Source organism: Lygodium microphyllum, chromosome 12, assembly GCF_053477565.2.
Source record: "Lygodium microphyllum isolate KBCC chromosome 12, Lygodium_microphyllum_v1.1.10, whole genome shotgun sequence".
Taxonomy (NCBI): Eukaryota; Viridiplantae; Streptophyta; class Polypodiopsida; order Schizaeales; family Lygodiaceae; genus Lygodium; species Lygodium microphyllum.
This window is the reverse complement of record NC_141146.1, coordinates 115391842-115417747: the sequence shown is the minus strand read 5'-3', so window position 1 is coordinate 115417747 and position 25906 is coordinate 115391842. Positions and strand designations below refer to the sequence as shown.

Genomic DNA, 25906 nt, shown 5'->3' with positions numbered 1-25906 from the left:
ACGAACCAATTCGTACTACGTATGAGTGCAACTATGAACACCCCCTCTTAGATCCTAGACACGGCAAAAGGCTAAGAGATCTGGAGTGCTATCGAAGTAAAGGCTGAGGAAGCACCTTAGTAAACAAGTCTGCAAGATTGTCCTCTGTCTTGCAATAGACCATGGAAATAGTCTCATCCAAAATCTTCTCTTGAATGAAATGGTACCGGATCTCAATATGCTTTGTCCGAGCATGAAAAACAGGGTTCTTGGCCAAGGCAATGCAACTCTCATTGTCGCACTAGAGAACAGTAGGACCGCGTTGTAGGCAACCAAGCTCCTCCAAAAGCCTGCGAAGCCACACTGTCACACATGCAGTAGAAGATGCCACCTGATACTCTACCTCAATCGAAGATAGGGCAACCGTGGGTTGCTTCTTGCTACTCCATGAAATAGCACCAGCACCCAAGATAAAGCAATAACTTGTTGTGGACCTCCGATAATCCACATCACTAGCCCAATCTGAATCACTCCATCCTGTAAGGACCAAGTCTGTAGCACCTGTACCAACAAGATAATAGATTCCAAGATCAAAAGTCCCATGTAGGAACCACAAAATCCTTTGAGCAGCCTGCCAATGCACCATTTTGGATTCACTCATGAACCCAGCCAGCACACCTATAGCATAGCATAAGTCAACATGAGTATTAAGAAGCCAGATCAAGTAGCCAACCAACCGCCTATAATGGGTAGCATCCGCCAAAGGAGAATTGGAATGAGCCAAAGCCTTCCAATTCCGATCCATAGGAGTCATAAGAGACTTGCATTCCTCTATCTCACACGTAGTCAAGAGCTCCTATACATACCATTGTCGGGAAATAAGGATGCCCTCGAAGTTTGATAGATCTCATGACCTAGAAAGAAATGAGGAAGTCTCATATCTATCATTGCAAATTTCTCATGAAAAGCTTGTTGAGATTTGCAATCACATCCATGCTGCCTCTTTGTAAGAGTATATGGATTGAGGACATGCACGCTACAAGAATCCCATATGCATAGAGAGAAAGATTGACACCTACCCATCTCTATATAACATTGTACTTGGTTGTTACTTTCATAGATGATGAATGCAATATCATGATGCTTTCCCATTTCAGTTAGTATCTTAGTCATTGTCAGCCTTATACACAAGATTGTGTTTATGAGTACAAGTCTCAATCTTGGAACCTTATTCACTTGTGTACCAGGTCAAGTCTTTGTTTATGTCATCATGATCTTAATCTTCATCTTCCATCCACCATACCATCTGCCATGCTCTAGATTCCGCATCTTTTGACATGGTATCAGAGCTCAGCTGCGCATGGCACTGCCTCTCCGGTCTCTTCTCACTTCTGATCATCTCTGCCTAGCTCACATCCAGCTCAGGACTTCATTTTTCAACTTCATCTTCAGTCAAGCTTGCGGCAGCCATAACCAGACAAAACCTGTTGTACTTGGAGCTTCTTGATCTCCTACAAGCCACATCCTAAGTCGATTTCTTCTAGGATATCTCCCCAGGTCAGGGCGTTCCTCCTCATCACCTAAGTAGTTGATATTAGCTTGCATATGGCTGGGCATTGTAAGAAAACCAGCTCGCAGACGAAAAACGGCACAGTCTGATTCATATGCCCTGCACAGTCCGTACGTGCCGTGATCTTGCCCAAGATCATAGGGTTTGGAAGCCCATTAACCAAGTTTCATTCTCATATAAAAATTTCTGGAAATGGTTGAGTGAACAATGCACACTAAGTAAAAAACCAAGTTGCTCTCTAAAACCCTAACAGAGTCCTCCATAGCCAAGAGTACTCGATTTTTCCTCTTCTTCATTTTCTCTCTCCTACCACTTGGATTAAGACATTGTCACTTTGGTTTGCTAACCCACTGAAGACTCCAGCAAGATTTATCCTCAAACCATTGAGGAGGGAAGATTTTGGAGATTTTTCTTGCAAATTTTCTGAAGCATAGCCCTTCATACGCTTTTTTTTTTCACCTTGTCACTCGAATCTACTATCAAACCAGACCAACACCAAATCAAGGAGGGGATTTGGAAGATTTGGAGTAGATTGAAGCAGATTTCTGAAGATTCTTGAAAACCTCAAGTCCAACAAGGCAAGCAATACTCAGTTTGCTATAACTAATATCTCTTGATACTACTCATCTAGTGTCTATTAACACTTATGCACACTCAAGATCACAACCTTTGAGCTAAAAACTGAGAAATTCTTGGATCTGATTTACTACTGCCTTTGCAACTTCAACATGGAAAAAGACTCTCCAACCATGAGGTTCAAAGGGGTCGGGTTTCATACATAGCAGACTCACATCAAGCTTATCCTAATGAAAAAGGGTCTCTGGGCCATCACAAGTGGCAAAGAAAAGAAGCCTCGTGATGCGGACTTGGCAGCCACTTGGTAAAAGAATGATGATAAGGCTCAAACCATTATCAAACTGGAGCTAGACTATAGCTATATCCACCATGTGGATAACTGTGATACTTCACATGATACATGGAAGAGACTTAACACCTTGTTTGGTGCACAGTCTAAGTCATCAAAGTATGGTCTCTTGATTGAATTTTTCAAGTTTGACATGAAGTCCAACACATCACTTGCCACACATGTAAATTACATGGAAGGATAGAAATCAATATTAAATTGGAAGAAGACATTTGTATTGGTGTTCTGCTTAAAAGTTTGCCTCCTGAATATAATAATGTATCAACAACCTTAATCAATATGCCAAATCCTAAGCTTGTTGATTTCCAAGCATCATTGTTAGAGGAGAAAAAGAAGCTAAAAACTAAGCAAGAACCAAGCACCTCTAGAGATGAACGAGTATTATATGTTGGCAACAGGTACAAAGGCAAGAAGGACCAGTTTTTTTGTGATTTTTGCAAAAGGACCGAACACATCGAGAAGTTCTGCCACGCCAAAAAAAGGTTCCAAAAGGCCTATCTTGTTACAGTTAAAGAAGAAGAAGAAGACCATGGAGCAAAGGAAGTAAAAGAAAAAGAAGACCACCAGGAGAAGGACAAGTCTTATCAGTCCTTCTATTCTGATAGACTTTTCTAGCCTTGTATTGCCTAGCCCTAATGCTTCGGACATAAGCTTGTAAGCTCCTTGTGTAGCCTTGTACTACCGCCTTTGTATACTTTATGAGGCCCCTATTACAGCCTCTGGATGTCTACCATATTTATGGTGCGTCCACACTTTGTAGGTGCTGCTTTTACTAAAGCCTCTACACACTTTGTACTTTCTGATTGTGATTGAGGAGGGGTATTGAGACTTGCAATCACATCTATGCTGCCTCTCTGTAAGAGCAGATGGGTTGAGGACATGCAGGCTGTAGGAATCCCATATGCATAGAGAGAAAGACTAGCACCTACCCATCTCTATATAACATTGTACTTGGTTGTCACTTTCATAGATGATGAATGCAATATCATGATGCTTTCCCATTTCAATTAGTGTCTTGGTTATTGTTAGTCTTATACACAAGATTGTGTTTATGAGTCCAAGTCTCAATCTTGGAACCCAATTCACTTGTGTAACAAGTCAAGTCTTTGTCTATGTCATCATGATCTTAATCTTCATCTTTCATCCACCATAGAATCTGCCATACTCTAGATCCCATATCTTTTGGCAAAGCTTTCTTCATCTGCTCGACCATCTAAGTATGGTCACTTGTCACAATCAAGTCGTCCACATAAAGGACGAACAACACATGACCTCCACTTGAGGCGCGAATATAAAGCTAGGGGTCGGCTTTGGAACACCAATACCCCAATTTCTCCTGAGGGAACGAGCCAATCTTCTCATTCCAAGCATAGGGAGCTTGCTTAAGTCCATAGAGAGCCTTCCACAACTTGTACACCTTACCATCAGAATAACTGAAGCCTAGAGGCTGCTCAACATAGATCTCCTTCAACTCCCCATTTAAGAAGAAAGACTTCACATCCAGTTGATAGACTAGCTATCTCCTATGGCTGGCCAAGGCAAGAACTGCACGAATAGTAGCCATCCGAGCTGTAAGGGCAAAAACATCATGGAAATCAATGCCTAGGCGTTGTGCAAAACCTTTAGCAACAAGGCGGGCCTCGTGCTTATCCAATGTGCCATCACTACAGTACTTGGTCTTGAAGACCCATTTGACACTGATAATATTCTTATGACGAGTCAAGTTACCAAATGCCATTTCTCTCAATTGACTCTAGCTTCTGCTCCTTGCTTTCCGCCAATGGTCATGCTATAAAGTCTCCTTCACGGAGGTGGGCTCCCGATCCTGCATGACACGAGTCATCAAACAATAATTAGTGTAAACGAGCTCAATGTGGTGTGCTTGGTTCCTCCGAGAACGCTGCGTGCCATCCTGCGGTTGCCACTTCTCAAGGACCCCCTCAATCCCGGCATCACAAAGAGTGTCATGAGCCCAATGAAGAGGCCGAATCTCGCCTCATTGCTCTCCATTGGCTGAAGTTTCTGGAAGGTCCACTGACGGTGAGAGAGTAATCGGAAAATCTAGTGAATGAGAATTGAGCTTCTCGTCCAAAGAAGAGTCCTCAAGAGACACAGCCTACAAGCTCCAGAGGAATAGCCGTTGATGCCCAACTATCACTAGGATCTCCAAGAACAGGGTGTTGCTCACCCCCCTCTAAGGCTGAAACTTCCACGAACCTAACATCACGGATCGTGTAGACATCTCGCTTAACGAGATCATACAATTGATAGTCTTGAGACTACGAGCTATAGCCCACAAACACTTGTCTTTTGGAAGTTGCTTCAAATTCGTCGTGCTATGTCTTTGGGATGTAAACATAGGCATCACACACAAAAGCCTTAAAATAAGAAACATCTGGCTTAGCCCCAAAGTACGCCTCATATAGAGCCATACCAACAACAGCAGAAGTAGAGGATTATGGATATGAACTACAGTAGCCACAGCCTCAATCCATAAACACTGAGCTATCTGACGATGCTCCATCATGGGATGGGCTATCTCAATCACACTATGATTCTTCCGTTCCAATTGGCAAACTCCTCGTGAATACCACAATTTGCACAAAAACAAGCAAGCTCATTAGAAACAAATTCTCTGCTCTTATCCGATCGTAAGGTCTTCAGCTTCCAGCCCGATGGGTTCTCCTCAAAGAGCAACCAACCCTTAAAGTTGGAGAAAGCCTCCGACTTCAGCTTCAAGAAATAAGCCCATATCATCCTATTGTAATCATCCACAATTAACATAAAATACAAGCTTCCTCTAAGGGACTCCGTCCTCCTCGGTCCACAAAGATCGGTAGAAACAAGCTCCAAGGGTGCTCAAGATCACCTCAAAGCCTTGCTAGGAACAGTATCACGAGTCAGCTTTCTATGGATGTTGAATATACAAGGCTACTGGCTCATCACAATATCCAACAAACCTCGAACAAGCTATAGTTTAAACATCTTCCGAAGATAATCATAGTTGAGGTGGCCAAACCGAGCATGCCAGAGCTCGGACTGAGTTTGTGAGGTAAGAAAAAGAGAAGTCGAGGCAGAAGAAGACCGCAACTTATAGACTCCATTATCCTCATATCCCGAAGAAAAAACCTGTCTCAATCCACGATCAAGAATCCGAAAAGAATTCACATCAGATTCAACCAAAGACCGAGGGCACAAATCTTATGCACCGAAAGTATATGGTAGCGCAAGGCTGACACATAAAGCACCTCAAATGTACGGGCACCACCTCGCCCATCTGAATAAGATGCATATCTCCCCATCCCTAAATAGGAATAGACGAATTATTACCAATGAGAATCTGGCCATGCGAAGGCCGCAAATGAGCGACACCTACTGAACGAGTCATGTGACATGAGGCACCGCTATCAACAATCCACTCCCAAGTGTATAGGGCTATTAACGTAGCATCAAAAGTCATCAGGGTCGAATTCTCAACTACCTCCAAGTGAAGGAAAGCAGGTGATAAGGGAGCCTTCTTCCTTCTCTAACAGCAAAAACCATCAGCAATTTCAGCAAATCTTCTCCTTTCTCACACACCCACATTCGCCTCAACCTTGTTCTGATGCATACCCCTCTTGCTTGCCTTTGAATACTGAAAATGCAACCTTGTGTCACACTGAAATCTCCTCTTCAAATAGGTCCACCCTAGTCCTTCAATGCTTTGATACCATGTGAGTGAAGCAATGCGAAAGCGAATGACCAAGACAAAGAATGAACAGAGAGAGAAGAGAGAGAGAAAGAGACAATGAAACACAGAAAATCTGCAGTGAAGAATGTTGTATAAGGTTGCAGAAATACACACGGGTGCAAAGAGAATGTCTACATATGTCTTCACCTCGAAGATCTCAATTTCCATCAGCCCCGAGGGCAGTCTCCACAGTCTGCAGCCTGAAAACTGGGAGCACAACTGATCAAGACTGGAAAAACAAGGCCAATAAATAGGCCAGCCAAAAATACCCAGAAATGGCAGGTCTGACTGGTCAGCAGAACTGGCTGACCAGCAGTCCGACCTGCAATCTTCCCTCATCTGACACGTGGCAGCTGCCACATGGCACTCCTGCACCAATCGCTGCCTGGTGTACCTGCTGTACCTGCTACCTGTCTAGGGAATGCCCAGCTCTAACAAACTCACAGTAATGAGCCTAGATAGGGATTCTGGCAAAACAAGCCATATTTGAGAGCATCATGTGTAAGAAGTCACTCATACAAGCCATCACCAATGGACATGGGCTTGAATTAAAGCCTCTTTGAATGCTAGGAGATAATCAATGGCCCATTATGAACTCCTGCTACAAGTTTACAGCAAACAACAGTTTAGAAAAACTCCACCGATAACATAAAATCCAAGCATTGAATCACATTATATCACTGAACTCTTCTATTGTATTTTACAGCATAGAGAAGTCTTTCTATGCATTCTGCATTATGATGGCAGAAACATGCCTGTTGGAGCATGAATCATGGATATAATCCGTCCACCAATCCAAGGCACTACTTTTAGCTTCCAATCACCATTGCTTAGCTCCATCACTGATCGTGGGGCCCCCAAACCTTTCAATGGATCTTGGGCTTCAATTTCATCCTGAATACTTCCTTCAGCAACTGCATGAGATAAAAGGGCTCATTTGGTTCATTTTATATGAAAATATCAAAGCTTTATAATTAATCACCTTTCATAATAGAACTTACACTTTCGCTTTTTCTCATGTTCAGCTATAATATTTCCAATTTCAGAATCAGCAGGTAGCCTGAGTTGGATATCCTCCCCATCAATTCCAGAGCATACAAGCTTCAAAAGATATTGAGAAACCATCAGCCCAACTGACCTAAAACAACCCAGTTAAGCAAAAGTTGCTTTGCAGGTTTCAGGGTACACACTTTCGCAGTGGCTCCAACCAGAAGGTGTACATTGAGAGTACGTTTGGGCCTTTTTAACAAGCCTTTGCATGAACTTATTTTAACAAGCAGCTCTCCATTGTCCAAACAAGCTGAATAAGATGTTAAAAGATATTCTTCTTTCTGGTACCCAAACCCATCCCCATCATCCTCATACAGCACCCCCTCCGCCTTTCCTGGAAAAGGCCATCCCAAAACTTGTTAACCATGCTACCTTCAAGTTATCCCTCTGTAAATTCTCTCTTTACATCAAATTTCCCGAGCAAAGAAAAAAAATTGATGCTACAAACTAATAGACAATAATACCAAATCAGGGACTCTAAAACTTTGGTTGTTTTGCAAGACACCTAATTAACATAGTTATATAGTTTATGCATGAACTTAGTAGCTACTTCAGGATGCACAAAAAAAGCACCATTTTTATCTAAGGCCATGAGGATAGTCAACTCATTTGACATATTAAAATCTCCAGTATGCTGAACAATGGGTCCAGTTGGAATTATGGATCCACCTTGCAGATATAATAATGGTAACTCCTGCCAGAGAATGAAAAGTTAGCGGGAATTTGAGCACCACAGAAAATTCTAAGTTTACTCAAGGATTTGCATGAATTCTATAGACTAGAGCATCACAATCACCATAATGTTTGGCATATGTGTTGGGAAAAAACCATGACAAACATGAATAAATTTAGCGCACATGATGGTCAGGATTTATAACATGGTGGGGTATGACCGAAACATTAAGTCTAGGATCACTTGTATTTTTGCACAAATTGCAATATATTATTACATCGTGGTCATCATCAAAGTTGAACTCCTGCCAGATACCAGAAGGAAGCACTGCTGCTTTAGCACTTGAACCCCTTCTTTTATCAGTACTGTCATGCAAACCATGTGCCAAAGAAGTATTAGAAATGTTGGCTCTTGCCATTTGAATTCAAAATTTGAAATATGTATTGCCATATTATCAATATCCAAATTTACCTTGCACACACAAGTACTGGACCCAAAAGAAAACTGTCTTCAACTTTCCGCAATTTTGGATCCCTTGAATCTGGATGCCAATTTCATAAGCAGATAAACATCCAACATCCTACATCTCATATTCTTGGAAAAGGTTAGAGCTTTCATACCAGAAAAAAACAGTGGAGTCATTACAGGCACGCCTGTTATATGACTCTTGTAAAAGAGGGAGTATAAATGTGGTAAAAGCCTGTATCTCCTCTCCAGAGCTAGCCGACATACCTTTTCACACTGCATTAATCAAATATTTTTTCAAATAATGAGACAGTTATTCCAAAGACCTCAAATAGCTGCAACCTCCAGCATTATCCAAAGATTCCTTAAGAATTTCTTGAAGAACCATCTACAATGTCCATAGTGTGACCTCTATCCAGAGCCATGACGATGAGGGGATACTACTGCCTATGAGATCCCAGTGCCCTTGCAAAGACATGATCTTCTTTCAATTAGAAGCATGTTCATGAATGTTTTTCAAAGGGAAATGTTGATGATGTCCCAAAATAGGATCCATGGAAGCCAACCAAGGGAGAGCCCCAATGCTAAGGGGATCCTAAAGAAAGGTAAAACCAGCCTTCCTTTTCAGTAGAATGGTGGTTGAACCCAAAAATGCACTGATTTACATTAATTTATAGCAAGCAATAAGTTCACAAAATAAGTAATGATTGAATATTCAACACTTTCACCATTTTGTGCTATACCACTTTGGGCTAGATTGCTCTCAAGGAATTTCTCATTTCTTTGTCAAATATTGTCAATTTTCTACATCAATGCTCATATCATAGAAAATCTTAGTTTGCCAATATGAGTTTTGAGGTCTTACATGACTTGGACAATGTGAAGTTATTCTATTTGCGGACCACAATGTTGCCACAATCAGTGCTTGTCAGTAACAAGGTAAATGGTTATGAATTTGGGTGTGCTTTGTGGTGCTAATCTTCTATGTCTGCCTGCTTTTATGGCAAGTTTCAGACAACCAGCATTTTTAGGAGTTGGGAAAATCCCATGTACTAAAAAAAAGAGTCATGATATCTTTCTTTTTGCAGCAAGGCTGTATTTGTTAGTTTAAACAAAAAGACAAACAACGATAGAACATATTGACAATGTAATAAAAATTTTAAATTTACTTGCTCAAGCCTACATAGTGCGTGTGAAGACACTGTCAATATGGTTGCACTCTAGTTGTAATGTTATTAGCACTATCCACAAATAGTGTCAAATGCTTTAACACATTGACCATGAGTCCATAAGTCACATGTTTTAACACATGAATCTTCAAACTTATACAGGGTGTGTAAGAGGCACATGCATTAGGAGAGAACGTTTTGTTGGAGCTATTTGAGATGAAATTTGTTAAGCCTTTGATGTACATGAATCAAGTCTCTATATATCTACTATGCTAAAAAATAATCAATTGAGAAATTAGTAACTCCACAGTCACATCATTGAATTCCATATTTTGCTATGTAGGCATCATGCATTTAAAATGTTGAGAAACATCTCCAAACAGCAAAGGACAAACACAAGTGAAAAGCCCGGTAGTTATAGAGAACAAGGGGGGCCATTTGCATATGTGTGCACCTCATCACCGAATGACCAAGGTTCATGGTCAATCGTTCCTTCCTCTGAGTGACCTCGAGAGAATGGGAGCAGTGCACCAATGCCCATCCAGCGTGCATAAAGTTTTGGTGTAGCATCCCCAGCAAATCCTCCAATATCAGGACCACAAAATGGTTGCCCACTAAGACCCTGTAGTTAAGCAGAACATGTACAAAAAACTTGTAGTCGGATCCAGAAACAATGCAAGGGATTAAAAAAAAACCATTTTTCCCAGCAAACAATATACATTTAGTACTTCAATGCACGACGAAAGCTTCAATGTGAGAAGACAGCCGTGTGGTATACTACCCAGAGTGAAAAACAACTTTAAGCTAGTTTATGTGGCTCAAGCTATTCGAAATCTATGATATCACAAGTGGACCGTGGTAAACACTTTTTTTCCTGTGATATACATGTTGCGATTGACCTAACATACAACATATGATGCTTGACAGAAGAGCAAGCACTGTGAAATGGAACTGTGACATGAGCTTCCCTATTCTAATCAATGATGCATGACACTCACACATAACCACAAAATGGTTGCCCACTAAGACCCTGTAGTTAAGCAGAACATGTACAAAAAACTTCTTGTTAGATCCAGAAATAATGCAAGGAAAAGAAAAACCTTTTTCCCACTAAACACGCTACATTTAGTACTTCAATGCACAAAGGAAGCTTCCATGTGAGAAGATGGCCATGTGATATACTATCAGGAGTCAAAAACAACGCTCAAGCTCTATGATATCACGAGTGGACTGTGGTATACACCTTTTTTTCTGTGATACATGTTGAAATGGAACTATGACATGAGCTTCCCTATTCTAATCAATGGCAAATAACACTCAAACATAACAAAAGAATTTTCACCATATTCAAGGCCATTGGAACACTCATGTGAAGGTGATCCCATGTTGAGAGGTTATCTCCTGTCCATGTAGCTGCATGTCTTTGACTGCCAATGAACCCAGCTCTTGTGAGTACAAATGGCCTCTTTGATGGATTACCAAGCAGCATACCTTCATAAGTTGATCTGGCCATCAACATGCCATAAACCTGCCTAATAAATTTTGTCAATTATGTATCATGGAGTCAATTATCAAGACTGAACTGAAAAATGTACATGTAGCGGGAACATGGGATTACATTATGATAATATGAATGGTTTTGTGAGCCTCCTATTTCAGAATCGCCACAATGAAAATTGTTGTCAGGCATTGTTTTTGTTACTGTCTGCAAAAAGCATATAAATATTAAAGTTTGAACAGAAGCTAGCAATTACTTCAATTTGTAGATTTGTGTTACAGGAGACATAGTTCCAGCCCAAGCCTAAACCTGAAGTGTCATACTGAAACTATTTTCATTTGAGCCCTAAACAGCACAATACCTTGAATACCGTAGGTTCATTCATGTCATTCCATATGCCATCAACACCATTGTTTATAAATTTGCTCACAAGATCAGCCCACCATTTGCGTGTTTTTTCTGATGTAAAATCAGGAAAGACACATGGCCCTGGCCACACTTCACCTGTTGACATCACAGTTAATCTTTATTACAAATTCTGAAGACAGTTAAGAAACATTTCCTAAAGATCATCATGATTATCTTGTAAAGTCTGGCTGAAGGCACTGAACACGTTTACCAACATAAGGTTTTTTCTCGGATGACAATACCCAAACGCTTTCAGAACTTCCACTCTCATAAATAGCATACCCAGCTTCTGATTTAATGCCAGGATCAAGCATCCACACAGCCTTGAAGCCATCTTCATGTAAGGCACTTGCCAATTTCTGTGGATCTGAAAACTTTTCCTGTTTCCGAATTCCCAAATTTTAGTATCTCAAATTTTTTTTCTATATTACAAGCATACGTAAAGCATAGACAAACTAAGACACACCGGATGAAAAGTAAAACATTGAAATCCATCCATGTAGTCAATGTCCATCCAGATGACATCACAAGGGACCTTTCTCTCTCGAAATGATTTAGCAATCTGTATGACATTAGCTGTGGTTTGGTAAAGAATCTGAAATGTTGTACAATAGATTTTGTATGCAGTTAAATTTATAGAGTTTTGCTCTTATTCATAAAGTTGAACCTCAATAATGTAGGGTCACTTTGACTAATCTAACCTCTAAGACTCTTGAATCAGGTTCATAACTCCATCTGCATTGATGGTATCCAAGACTCCACTTTGGAGGCATAGGGATTGTTCCTGATTTCATACATATCCACTTAAAGCCAGAAATACAAATCCAGCACAACCAATGGTGTAAATTAACAACAAATAAACTTTACAAGTTGTGAACCTTCATAGTATAGAGACAACCCATAGATAGACAATGACTGCATCTCAAAACAACACGGAGTATTCCAAGGAGTTGTGTATGAACAAGTATGAATGAGTCAGATCTTTATTTAGTAGATTAAATCTGCAAATTTCCCAGACCTGTCACCGTAGGCTTATGGTTCTCTCTCAAAGGTAGCTCTTGGTTCTCTTCCTCAGAAAACTATACCCAAGGTTATTCCACACATGATTTCCACCGTCTGGCTACCCACCACCATATATTTCTGGTAGTGCCCAAATTTTGCTACCTCAATGGAAAATCTTCTTTCTCCATTGGTATCTAGACAAAGTAACTGGGATTTCCATTTTCAAGTTCATCTATTATTCTTATTACTGGAATCCCCGCAACACAATAGTAAAGAAGTTTTGGCATGGCATTTAGTCCATATGTAAGGTTCAAAAGTGGCAATGTCAATACTTCGTGGTCTCTCGAGTCTAGTGGTCTTTAGAAAGGCATTTCTGTGATTTTCAGTTAGTTCAACCTTTGTTGACTCACAAGTCTAACTCTGGATGCTCTCTCTTACTTGACAAGGTCTAAGTTCATAAATCTTCATAGATCACTGATCTAACTTTGGATCAGGTCTTCATGATCTTCCTTCTAAAGAAAGTTGAAGAAACTCTTCTCAAGGCTCATGGTTGTCTCCCAAAGGTTGCTCCTGGGTCTTAGCTTCAGAAACTATTCCCAAGGCTAGCTCCATACAATTGTACATTTCTTGTAGTTCTTAAGTTTTGCCCACCTAGCTCTAATTGAACTCAATGAGATCTTTTTTCTTTCTCTCTTTGGCATCTAAAGCAAGTTCCTTTGGCTTGCCATTCTGCTCTTTCACTAGTACTCTCATTATAAAAAATCAAGCACCAGAATGGTACAAAGGTTTTGACAAATATGCATTTCTGAGGTTGGTGCAATTAAGACAACTGAGTTCATGTTCTGCAAGATCTTGTAGACTCAGGACATATCTGCTCTTCAGTTTGCTGCAAATTTGTGCACATCTATGGCATGTATGTGAGATTACATTTTGACAAATAGCCATTTCTGAGATTGGTGCAATTGAGAAGACTAGAGTTGATGTTCTACAAGATCTTGTAGACACAGAACATATCTGCTCTTCCAGTTGCTGCAAATTTGTGCACATCTATGGTGCACATGTGAGATTAAGTTGAAAGTGTTCACGGTGACAAGGCAATCCTAGCTTGGGCAGCAAGGGACATTGGAAAAAGTTGTTGTGGACACGTGCATGTGGGGTACCTAAGTCAAATCTTGGTCAGGGATATTTACATCAGTTACATTTGATGTGCAAGTGATGTATATTTGCAAGGGTTACTCAAAGATGTATATGATGCAAGTGATGCATGTGATGCATCTTCCCTATGAGGCACTATTTATGCTTGATCTATGCATTACTTTGCCTAGGTTGTCAAAACATTGTTGTTTTATGATTAATGGATGTATCCCTTATGATTCAACCAATAATTATGCTTCATATATGTGAATTATAGCTTACTTTTGCTTGCTGGAAATTCACCAAGCCATGGGTATCAATTGGGTCAAGCAACAAGTGCACATGTTGTTAGATTATGATGTTGCATGACTTGCAAGCGATTACACATATTTTTGCCACATTGCAAACCAGAGATACACAAAGGGGAGAGTACGCAATGGAGTGCGAGATCAAGGCGTGAGCTGCAGAGCAAAGCTGAGAGTAAGAGGGAGTGAACGCAGAGATAGGTGTACCAATTCGTGATGGTACACAAAGAATAAAAGAATGTATTTATACGTTAGGGTACAAGGTACAATAAGGGTGTGTTCACACCCGTAAGACTATTTACACGGAGACGAAGGGACTTTACACCCAACAACCTCCCACTTAAAGGCCCGAAGTGGTACCTTTAAGCTAACCAACTCCCCTAAACGAATGCAATGCTCATGCTGAGCCTTTGCAAGACACTTAGTGAGAACTTTTGTAGGGTTATCTTGGGTTTTGACCTTAGTCAATGTGGCAAGACCATCATCCAAGACATGTCGTATAAAGTGTACCGAACATCTATGTGTTTGGTACGTGCATGGAACATGGCATTCTTAGCCAAACATACTACACTCTGGCTATCACAACCAAGCACTGGAGTACGTGAAGAAAGACCAAAATCCTTGACCAAACGGCCAAGCCAAATAGCTTCCTTAGAAGCTTCTGTGGCTGAAATATACTCAACCTCTGTAGTAGTCTGCCACAATTTTCTACAATCTTGAACACCAAGAGATAGCTCCACCAACCAAAGTAAAAACATACCCACTGGTAGATTTTCTAGTGTCAAGATCTCCTACCATGTGTGAATCACAAAATCCCTACAACTCTAGTGTACCCTTTCCATAGCATATACACTTTTCTTGTGTACCTTTCAAGTATCTAAAGAAACATTTCACTGCTTCCCAATGTGGCGTGCTAGGGTTAGACATAAATCTACTAGCAACTCCCACTGCATGAGCAATGTCAAGGCGAGTTGCAACCATGGTATACATCAAAGATCCACAAGCTGATGCATAAGGTATACCCTTCATGGTACTAGCAGCTACATCATCCTTAGTGCAATCAGCTTTGTATGTGGTGGTAAAGGCACACCAAGAGGCTTAGCATCAGCCACATTAAACCTGTCAAGTACTTTGCTGATGTACTTGTCCTGTGAGAGAAACAACAAATACTTCCCTCTGTCTCTTTTAATGCGCATACCCAAAATGTGTTCACCTGCCCTCAAATCTTTCATGAAGAAGGCTGACCTCAGCTGCCCTTTAAGAGCATTCAAAGTACTCTTATGTTGTCTTGCAATCAGCATGTCATCCACATATAAAACCAGCACAAGAAGGCTTCCATCATCAGCCTTTTCAGTGTATAAGCAGTGATCTGCATGACTGCATTTAAATCCATGGTTGAGCATAAAGGTATCAAATTTTTTGTACCATTGTCTAGGGGCTTGTTTCAGCCTATATAAACTGTGTTTCAACTTGCAAACCAAATGCTCTTTTCCTGGAATAACAAATCCTTTTGGTTGCTTTATATACAGCTCTTCATCCAAGTCACCATGAAGAATAGCAGTCTTCACATCCATCTGATCCAACTCTAAATCCAAGGATGCAGTGAGAGCAAACAAAACACGGAGCGTAGTCATCTTTACCACTGGTGAAAAGACTTCTTGGAAGTCTATGCCTTCCTTCTATGTATAGCCCTTAGCAACAAGCCATGCCTTGTACTTGGGCTTCCCATCAATACATTTCACTTTGTAAACCCATTTATTAGGAATAGCTTTTCTATCCTTGGGCAAAGGTACAAGCTCCCATGTGTTTTTAGAATATAGAGACTTTATCTCTTCCTGCATAGCAAGCTCCCACTTTCTCTTGTTTTCACGTGACTATGCCTCTTTAAATGTCAGAGGCTCACCCTCATTAGTCAGCAGAATGTAATCCAAAGATGGCTGAAACCTTTGTAGCTGCCTTCTGACATGTGTAGATCTTCTTACCCAATGATCTGTATTATCAGGCAGTGGGCCTACATCCTGAGGAATGTGCACACCATCACCAGGTGGTTGATTTTCAGCATTTTCTTGCTGCTATAATCTGTTTTCAGCATGTTCTTCTTGCTGTCCTATTTCATCCTGTGCATCTATTTGCTGTCCATGATCTTCTAGCTGTAGCACAATAGGTTGCTACTCATTTTCAACATCAAACGGAACAGAATTTTCAGCTAATGGCTGCTGAATGGCTGGCTGTTCATGCTGAAATTTGACCTTCTTTTTGTCAAGATCATTATGTGTATCATTTTTCAGCAACTTTGTCTCATTAAATGCTACGTCTCGGCTGCGCACTATCGTCCTACCCTGAGGAAGCCAAACTCTATAACCCATCTCTCCCTAATCTCCATATCCCATGAAGATGCCCTTGATGGATTTCATGTCTAGTTTGGTCCTCCGTTCTACAGGTACATGCACAAAGGCATCACAACCAAAGACACGCAAATGGTCATATAAAGCAGGTTTGCCATACCAGACCTCTTCAGGAATGCCATTTTCCAATGCATGATTGGAAGAGCGATTGCATACATGAACTGCAATTTTAAGAGTCTCTCCCCAAAACTACTACGGGAGATTAGCTGTGGATAGCATGCATCTGACTCTCTCACAAAGTGTGCAGTTAAATCTTTCAGCCACACTATTTGATGCAGGATTTTAAGGGGCTGTCAACTCCCTCTTAATGCCATGCATCTCACAAAACTTGTTGAATTCATTTGAGACATACTCACCCCCATTATCTATTCTTATGGCTTTCAACTAAGCCCTTTTTGTGTGGTCACAAAAGCATGAAACTTCTTAAAAGCATCCAACACTTCCTTTTTTCTTTTAAGTACATGCACCCGTGACTTTCTACTGAAATCATCCATGAAAGTAACAAAGTAGCGTGCACCCCCATACAAATTAACATGCATAGTGCACACATCAGAGTGTACCAAGTCAAGAGTATTAGACTTCTTAATGACACCAAAGTACTAAGGAGACTTCACATGCTTTCTATCATGAGGACATGTATTTTTGAAACCTCACTTAACATGTGGATTAATTTTTAATCACATGATTAAGTAAATGTTGCACATGTGAGGTACCAGTTGTTGGCCTAGGTCATTCATTTGGCGATAAGTGTCAGTTGGTGACACTAGAGAAGTGGCATTTAATAGTACCTAACGCCAATTTGATAGTCAAAGATGACGCAGAGATACTCGAGAATGGAAGTTGCCTAGCCAATTTAATTATTGGCCAGTCATATTATTTTTCAAGGCACCGAAATAATTATTAGATTAATTTTTTATATTTAAAGGCTGATAATTAATATTTAATTATGAAAAATGCTACAAAAACAATTTGGGAAGTCTGCCACTTGTCAAAAAATGTCCATGCAAGACTGAAAACGTCTAATTATAGAGTTTTGTAAAAACAGTGACACTCCGTCTCGTCATGTCGCACTGTTGCCCCTTGCCCCAACTGTTTGTACCCACCCCCCAACTGATCACGCCAGCATGTCTACTCACCCCCCACACTGACACCCCCCCCCGCCCTATCTACCTACGCCCTACCCATTTGCCGTGCCCGCCCCCGACTGCTCGCCCCTAACTGCCTGCCCCCGACTGCTCGCACCCGCCTTGTCTACCCGCTGCCATCGTGCCCTCTCCCCCGCCCGTTGTCCTAGGACACACCGCCCCCTGCCATCCCCCTTCCCCGCGGCACTGCCATTTTTCCCGCGTTGCCCGCCCTTCGACACGGTCCTTTCCACGTCTTTCACAAACGTAACGATAGCTGCAAGAGTCCCAAAGGTACGGGTGGCAATTAAAGAGGTCAAGAATATCCCACAGTTCCCACACATTGAGGCATGCGGATACTCCTTTAGACAGTAGGTCATTGTGACTGGGCAGCCAAGGCAGTGGCTGCACTACTATGACTTTGGGAGCCGATACAGCCCGGGGAGGTATAGGCCGCTAGGTTTTCACCAACAGGCATCCCCCTCCAGGTGGCCGGTAGAGTGGGGGGCGCTCCACCTGGGACTTTCTTCACCGTATAAAAGGGGGGACATCTGGCTCTTGATAAGGGGCAACAGGACGAGGGGATTGCTTCCTTTCATGGAGGAGGATCCGAGTGATTGGCCTTCAGGGAAAGATATGGCGGTTAGACCCTTTTGTCTTTTGGGAGGAGTTCAAGGAGTGGCACCTTTGGATCTGGGAGGACAGGCCACTTGATGAGCTAAAGTGGGATCCAAGGGAGTGGCTATGGCCAACCACTGCAGTCGCTAAGAAGCCACTAGGGCTCCTGGAGTACACTACCAGGATTGGCAGACACGTACTAATACAGGAGGATATGGATTGGGCACCATCGCGTAGCAAGCACTGGGCAAAGCACGACATCACAGAGCCTTTCCGACGGACCTTCTAGCACCACCTATGGAATAGCTGGAGACCGAGGAGAGTACCGTATTTCTTATGGCTGGTGGCACATGGAAGCTTGGCGGTGGGAAGTTGGCTTGTCCAAATGCAAAAGGAGAGAGTTTGTAAGCGTTGCACACAGCAACTTCTGGAAACCCCAAAACACTGCCTTTGGCCGTGAGAGGTGGCATAGCTAGTGTGGAGAGGAGCATGCTGCAGCCTTCACCGCATGGCTCCTAGCCTTGGATGCATCTCTTGGGGGGCTTTCCACTAGTAGACAGTCAGCCAAGGCTATCACCTTCTGTATGAGGCCACGATGCAAGACACGAAATTCATTATCAAGACAAGGTCATGCGCAGTGGTCCGTTTGAAGGCTCTACCCATCCGCGAAGTATTGGAGTCCACAGTAAACCGCTCTGAAGTATGGGAGATCATAGGGAGTCTTACTGGATGGCATATCTGGAAGGCATGGTATTAGGAGGTTCTTCGCAAAGAGAGACTTTCAGTACAAGCGACCTTAGCAAAGCTCTGGACCTCCATCATCCACTTCCTCCACGAACGATGGGATCAAGTGCAAGGTGAGTCCAAGGCTCGTTAGGAGCTCCGTTGTCATTTCATGTGCATTTGGGGCGGCCAAGACCTATTTTTCGAGATGCAGGCAGGCAACCCCAAATGGCGCTACACCCCCCCTCCCTGGCTTCTTGCCCCCATTCCCCCTAGACCGCCCTGAGAAGCTTGTAAGTTTGATATATTTGCGACTCTGCATCAGCTCTAGTTAGTCTGTTGAGCATAAGCACTTCCTTATATTCAAAGGTTTTTTCCTGAAGTAATATAATTAGCCACTCTTTATTTGCAAAAAGACTGAAAAACGTCTTTAGAGATTGGAGAGAGACATTTTCATAAATTTAGTCTGCAAGAGAGAGGGAGGGGAGGCTGTTGGTCTGATTTGCAGCCATTGGAGGACCTTCTGAGGCTGCTAAGGGCAAGAGAAGACCAATCAACAACAGGAGACAGCATCTACAGGCTGTTGAGACAAGACAGCAACAGTAAATGACTGATTTTCTTCAGTTCTTTGTATCTACATGCTATTGTGGCAGGGTAGCAATTGCATTTGACTGACTTTCAGTCATTCTTCACGACAAAACTTTGAATTTTCTCTCTCTACAACTTTCCCTCTCATCCCCCTGCCATTTCACAACCTTGCTCCGAAGATCTCAGCATTTGGACCCTTAGAGGCTGAGAAATTTCAGATTTCTCTGCTATAAATCCTAACCTGCAGTAGAAATTAGCGTTTAGCAACAGCCTCAAGAAGCGTGCCAGAAATTAGAAGATCCAAGACTTGGATTCAACATGGCTGAAGCTGTTTTTTAGCCTATTCAAGTGGAGGAACCAGCAAATAATTGAATTTGGAGCATTTTCCATCTCCACCAAAGCAAGAAGGCCAATTGATTGCCCGAACCAAGGAACAAATCAGGTTAAAGACTTCTTGTGAATCATCACGACAAGGGGAGTTGAAATACCGAAAGGGATTGTAAATCAACTTCTTCTTCAATAAAGCTAAAGAATTACCGAAAGGGGCGTCAATTTCGGGGCCAATCGGGTGTACATTGTCCAAGATCAATAGGTAAATTTGTATTTTCAGATTTGCATTAACTGTTTGTTGCTGTAATTAAGTTGTAATCAGGGATTTACCACCCATCCACGGAAGAAGGCTGGTTACATGGTTCCGTTGCCGAGACACCACTCAATCCCTTGATTAGGTGGGCCCAAGGCACCTGATTGCAAGCCAAAGCTTTGTGCTAGAGTTGATTTTTACTCAGCTGAGAAATTACAGCAGTGTGTCTTCATACAGTGAGATGGACTCAAGCAGTGATGACGCCTCTCAATATAAACGTTCACATGGGAATGAAGGAAATGCAATGACTGACCTTGGACAAGGCTCAGATTATGGACGGCAAGCTGAAAATGTTGCTGTTGGGCAAGATGCACACCCTTCAGGGCATAAGGAGGTTGATGACCAGCAAAGTGAAGAGGAACTTTATAACCAGTTCAAGAATCGAATGAGGACAGCAGCAAATCTCTTTGCTGAATTGGCAAAGGATCCTCAATTTACCCGATTTTTGAATGCTCCAAAGAAGGACAGCAAAGGCAAGAAGAAGAAGACGTCTTCTACACCTTCGGGACAGCAAGATGCCCCAAAGATAATGCCAAACCCTTCATTTGAAGCTCCCAAAGATGCTAATGAAATAAAACACTTGATACCTACAGGGCAAGGAATGCAAATGCAAGGCCATCACGGAAGTGCCAATCCAATGGATTTTGGACAGCCAGGCGTGCATGCTATGATGGGGCAGCCATGACATTTTGGTGAAAGCACGATTTTTCATGCTATGGTTGGACAAGGAGCGCATACGGGAATGTATGGCACAAATCCCTATGGTATGCAGCAATCAATGCATGGAGTGCGAGGCCCAATGTATTCGGGTATGGCTGGAAATATACAAAACACTATGTATGGCAGCACAGGCTTGATGCCTGGGGCACAAAGTAGCATGTTAGGTACTGCATCTGCACCCCCGAATGCTTATGGGACCTCAAGGAATGAATGTTGGTCATGCAAATGCTCCGTTGGCATTGGTTTTGATGTAAATTCAGCAAATGCACCCTTTTTGCAGCAGCCACTGTATGGCAACTTGACACCCAAAGGGGTAGCAAAATACTATGATGAGAATGGCAAAAGTGTGAAGTTTGAGCCTTTCAATGGTACACAATATAGGCTGAAAGCACTTGTTTTTATCCAGCAGTTTGATGCAGCCTATTCTGGAGGCAACTTCACCGAGGCATCTAAGATATGCAAGGCAACCACATTTTTTAAGGGAAATGCATTGCAGTGGTGGTCTACACTTCTTATTCAAGGGAAGTCACCTACCACTTGGGACTAGTTCAATCTAATGTTTGCTTCAAATTGATTGACAAGTACCTTTTAAGTAGACATTATGACAACTTGGAATCAATTGAATTCCAAAGACTGCAAGAACTTGGATCAGTATAATAAGAAGTTTTGGGAACCTTCTTATTGCACAGTATCCCTCCATGAGTAAGTGGAGAAGTATATTTGTGGTTTGCCAAACGGTATTCACGATTTTTGCATTAAGTCCACTGTTTCCAACATGTCTGAGCTTATAGAAACTGCTACTACAACCGACGCATTGCTGCGTGGAAAGGATGCAAGATTCCACGATAATGATGCCAAGTCACATGTCAAAGAGTCGAAGGCTGAGAAAAAGGGTAAATCTGAAAATAAAGCTGAAAATCAAGGCAGATCTGATAATAGGGCTGGAAAGAGGAACAAATTGCAGAGAAAGAGTGGAAAAAGTGATGCAATGTCACGTAAACCTTAGTTGTCAACTGTCAATATGGTTTATCACACTGAGTTGGATGCCATGAAAGAGCAATATGTTGTTGATTCAAACTTTGCTAATGTTTATGATCGGCTTTGCAATGGCCAAAGGCATGGACACTTTGTGTAAGAGATGGATTTCTAATGATGCATGGACGACTATGTGTCACAAAGCAGTTAAGGCCTAAAGTTATCATTGAAAGTCATGCTCCTCCGTATGCAGGACATGGAGGTATTGATGCTACGGTCAAGGCAGTGGAGCATTTCTTTTATTGCCCAGCTTTGAGGTATGATGTAGAACAGTTTGTTAAGACATGCATCATATGCCAGAAGGTAAAGCATGATAGGCAAAAGATGTTGGGTTTGTTGCAGCCCTTGCCTATTCCAAATAGGCCTTGACAGAGCATTGCAATGGACTTTATTCTTGAGCTTTCTAAGACACCTACAGGGAATGATGGGATATGGACTATCATTTGCAGGTTTAGCAAATAAGCCCATTTCATTCCGATGAGGAAGAAAATAAAGGCTGATCATATGGCATGGTAGCACATCTTTAAGTATCATGGTATGCCAGAGTCGATCATTAGTGATCGAGACCCTCTGATAACCAGTTTATTTTGGAAGGGCTTGTTTGAGAATATGGGTACCACACTGAAATTTTCATCATTCTTCCATCAATAGACAGATGGTCAGTCTCAAGAATTGAATTCCACAGTGTTAGATCTTTTGAGATGCTATGTTTCAGAGTCCAGACCATCCTCAGTTGTTGCAACTTTACCTGGATGCCTTTGTAAATCAACTTCTTCAATAAAGCTAAAGAAATACCGAAAGAGGTGCTGATTTTGGAAGCAATCGGGTGTGCATTGTCCAAGATCAGTAGGTAAATTTGTATTTTCAGATTTGCATTAATTGTTTGCTGCTGTAATTAAGTTGTAATCAAGGATTTACCACCCATCCACGGCAGGAAGGCTGGTTACATTTTCCGTATAAGCAATCATTACAAAATTCGAGACCAGAGCCTTTGCATCAAATCTTCCTAAAGGGGAGAGAACCTGAAGGCCTTTCTAGCTCATATGACCAAGTCTTTTGTGCCAAAGCTCCATCTGTGTCAATGGACTTCAGCCACAGCTAAGAACTTGCCAGGTAATGCTTTACAATGCAAGTAATATAAAGTGTCCCTTTTGCTGCCTTTAACAATCAGCATAGAGCCCTTACGGACCTTCTAATATCCACCACCAAAGGTAGTAAAATACCCTTTAGCATCAAGCTACCCAACTAATAGTAGACTTTTCTTTATCCCCGATACAAATCTGACATCTTGCAAAATCAGCTCTTGGCCATTTTCAAGAGCCAAGTGAAATGTGCCAACACCCTCCATCTCACATGCATAGTTATTACCGAAGTAAACCTTGCATAGGCAACCTACAATGTATTCAAAAAATGACTCCAAAGAGGGGTTAACATGAAAAGAGACACCACTGTCCACTATCCGTGATTGTGACAGCCAATCATGAGCTAAAAGTAAGGCATCAATAACCTCTTTTTTGGTGATGTGTATATCACCAGTTGCTGCCATAATGTCTATATTATTACATGAGGCTACAACAAGTATCTCTTCAGTGTCAAAAAGTTCTTCAATCACCAGACTAGATGCAACATTTGCCTTTGCAACTTCTTTTGAGGAAGAGTTGTCATCATCTTTCTTATCATCCTTCTTTTTCTTACCCTGCTATTTCTTTCTTTCTTGCTCTTTCTTGAAGTACGGGCAATCGGGCTTTTTATGCCCTTTACGCCCACACTGATAGCATGTGACATCCTGCTGTTTGCCCTTGCTTTTGCTTCTGCTTTTCCCTTTACTGGCTGCATTACCCCTCTTTTCAGACCTACCTCTCACATGGTAAGCTGAGCCAGTGCTTTCACCACTAGACTTTCTTCTAATTTCTTCATTAAGGATTGAACCTCTTACACCATCAAAAGTCAAAGTAGGATTGTTGTTAAGTGACACAACCAAAGATTCCCAACTGTCACTCAAAGTTATCAATAAGAAAATAGCTTTCAATTTATCATCGAAAGCCGCCAAACCAGAGTCCTACACAACTGACTCAAAACCCCTATGAAAGCACTCAAATGCTTAAATGTTGCCTTATCATCCAACTCCATGTTCACAAGTTTACACATAAGATGTACTTGATTCACAAGAGTTGTATTTTCATAAGTGTCCTTAAGCTTTTTCCATATAGCATAACCTGTATCAAGATGCTTGATGTCTATAAATACATCATTAGATACTACCATCTTAATGTATGCAATGGCCTCCTTATTAAGTCTAGCCCAATCCACATCTGTCATAGCTGCAAGCTTAATCTCCAAGAGAGCATCTTCATAGTCCTTGAGAAACAAAATGCCTTGCATCCTATCCTTCCACAAGTCAAAGCTAGTGCCATCAAACCTCTTGATTTCAAAGAGGGATTTAGTGTCAATGCTACTAGAAGAATTTGCAGTCATTTTTCAGCAATAAACCAGAATTTCAATGCTGCAATTTATGACAGCAAAAATGAGCTGAATATTCAGCTGATTTCAGCCCAATTTTTTAGCAAATAATAGCAAGATTCAGTCCAAGTACATGTACAGCAGTAGAACAAATGACTTTCAGCAGTATGACTGCAATTTCAGCATACATTAAATGCATACATCAATGCCAGGTAACTCCCACTTCAACAATATCACCAAAAATACATCTGCACCAATCCCAGATCTGCAAATGATCACTAAGACTGCTGCAACATGAATAATCAACAATACATCAATTCAATGGGAGCTGTCCAACATGTGTACTACATAGGTATGTTCTTGTATCATCTTCTGATACCCAAAACACCAAGAAATCTCTGCAATTTCTCCAAAATCGCACAAGCGGGAGATAAAAATGCTCAAATCACTCTGCGTATAACCACAAGATTGCTTCAGCAATATTCCCAAAGTGCATTTCACACATTAACTTTCCCAAAATCCACAGATTTCAGAAAAAGCCCCAAATTTTCACTGACCAATCTGCCCCGATTGCATTAATACATATTCCCGAAAGCATTAAACGGGAAAAATTAGCAAAATTTCAAAAAAATTTGCAAAAGCCCCAAATTTCTCACGTCCAATTGTGCACCAATGTCAGCCAATCTAACTCAGCTGAACAAAATTTCACCAATACAGCAAAAGCCCCAATTTTTATGGGTCCAATGTTGAGAAATTTCACTCAAATTAGTAAAATTTTAGTAAATTTGGCAAAATCCCCAATTCAAATGCGCACAATGTCTGCAATTTCTGACGCAGATGCCTCAATTTTGCATGAGCAGCACTCAATCTAAAAAGCCCCAGATTTCTGGTCATAAATATGCACAAATCTGAATTTTGTGCTTATGCGCGCAAACCCGCATCAGGCCAAGGAGAAATTCAAGGAGAATTTTGAAGTGAAAAAAACTGAATTTGTGGTCTTTTTTGAAAAAATGACATGACGCAAGTCCGTTGACCTGCCAGTCACATGGTGTCCTTCGGCCCATCAGTTAGTCACGCAGGTTGCGCCCGTGGGTTGGCCCATTAGTCGTGCAGGTTGCAGGTTGCGCCCGTCGGCAATCACATGTCGTCTGCTGCCGTCCAGTAACCTATCGACTGTCGCAAAGCTGTCGACCAGCAGTCTCATCCAGTCCTTTGCCTGCGCTGGTTGTCAACTGCTCACTCGACTGGGAGCACCACAGTGCCCGTCTCCCTGGTCTTCGTCACGTGCAGTTCCTGTGCACTAGTCAGTTACACGTGGCGCCCGTCAGTCAGCAGTCCCATCGACTACCTGCCCCACGTCTGCCTTTGACCTCGAGAACCGTGCACTTTATGCTCTGATACTAGTTCGAAGGGGAGAGTGCGCAATGGAGTGCGCGATCAAGGCATGAGTTGCAGAGCAAAGCTGAGAGTTAAGAGGGACTGAATGCAGAGATAGGTGTACCAGTTCGTGATGGTACACACAGAATAAAAGAATGTATTTATATGTTAGGGTACAAGGTACAATAAGGGTGTGTTCACACCTGTAAGACTATTTCCACGGAGACGAAGGGACTTTACACCCAACAGTTACTTCCATGTTGGGCTCTTTCTTTCCCATTCAAGTGTGATTTTTGGGCTAGGCA

At 41.8% G+C, this 25906-nt stretch overlaps 1 protein-coding gene across 4 annotated transcripts in view; it reads right to left on the bottom strand.

The window, feature by feature from the left end:
• HGL1 (heteroglycan glucosidase 1) overlaps positions 1-25906 on the bottom strand; it is a 101398-nt gene that overhangs the window by 8335 nt on the left and 67157 nt on the right. For 2 of the 4 annotated variants that reach the window (XM_087689910.1, XM_087689907.1), the window contains exons 6-19: positions 12169-12251; positions 11934-12062; positions 11679-11847; positions 11421-11563; positions 11180-11266; positions 10904-11089; positions 10016-10183; positions 8548-8668; positions 8399-8468; positions 8205-8292; positions 7828-7948; positions 7395-7588; positions 7206-7305; positions 6960-7118 (exon numbers count right to left, since the gene is read on the bottom strand). In XM_087689910.1, the coding sequence (XP_087546036.1) occupies positions 6960-7118; positions 7206-7305; positions 7395-7588; positions 7828-7948; positions 8205-8292; positions 8399-8468; positions 8548-8668; positions 10016-10183; positions 10904-11089; positions 11180-11266; positions 11421-11563; positions 11679-11847; positions 11934-12062; positions 12169-12251 (1818 nt within the window). The remainder of the gene's footprint in view (positions 1-6959; positions 7119-7205; positions 7306-7394; positions 7589-7827; positions 7949-8204; positions 8293-8398; positions 8469-8547; positions 8669-10015; positions 10184-10903; positions 11090-11179; positions 11267-11420; positions 11564-11678; positions 11848-11933; positions 12063-12168; positions 12252-25906) is intronic. The other 2 variants (XM_087689908.1, XM_087689909.1) reach the window with 2 other exon arrangements.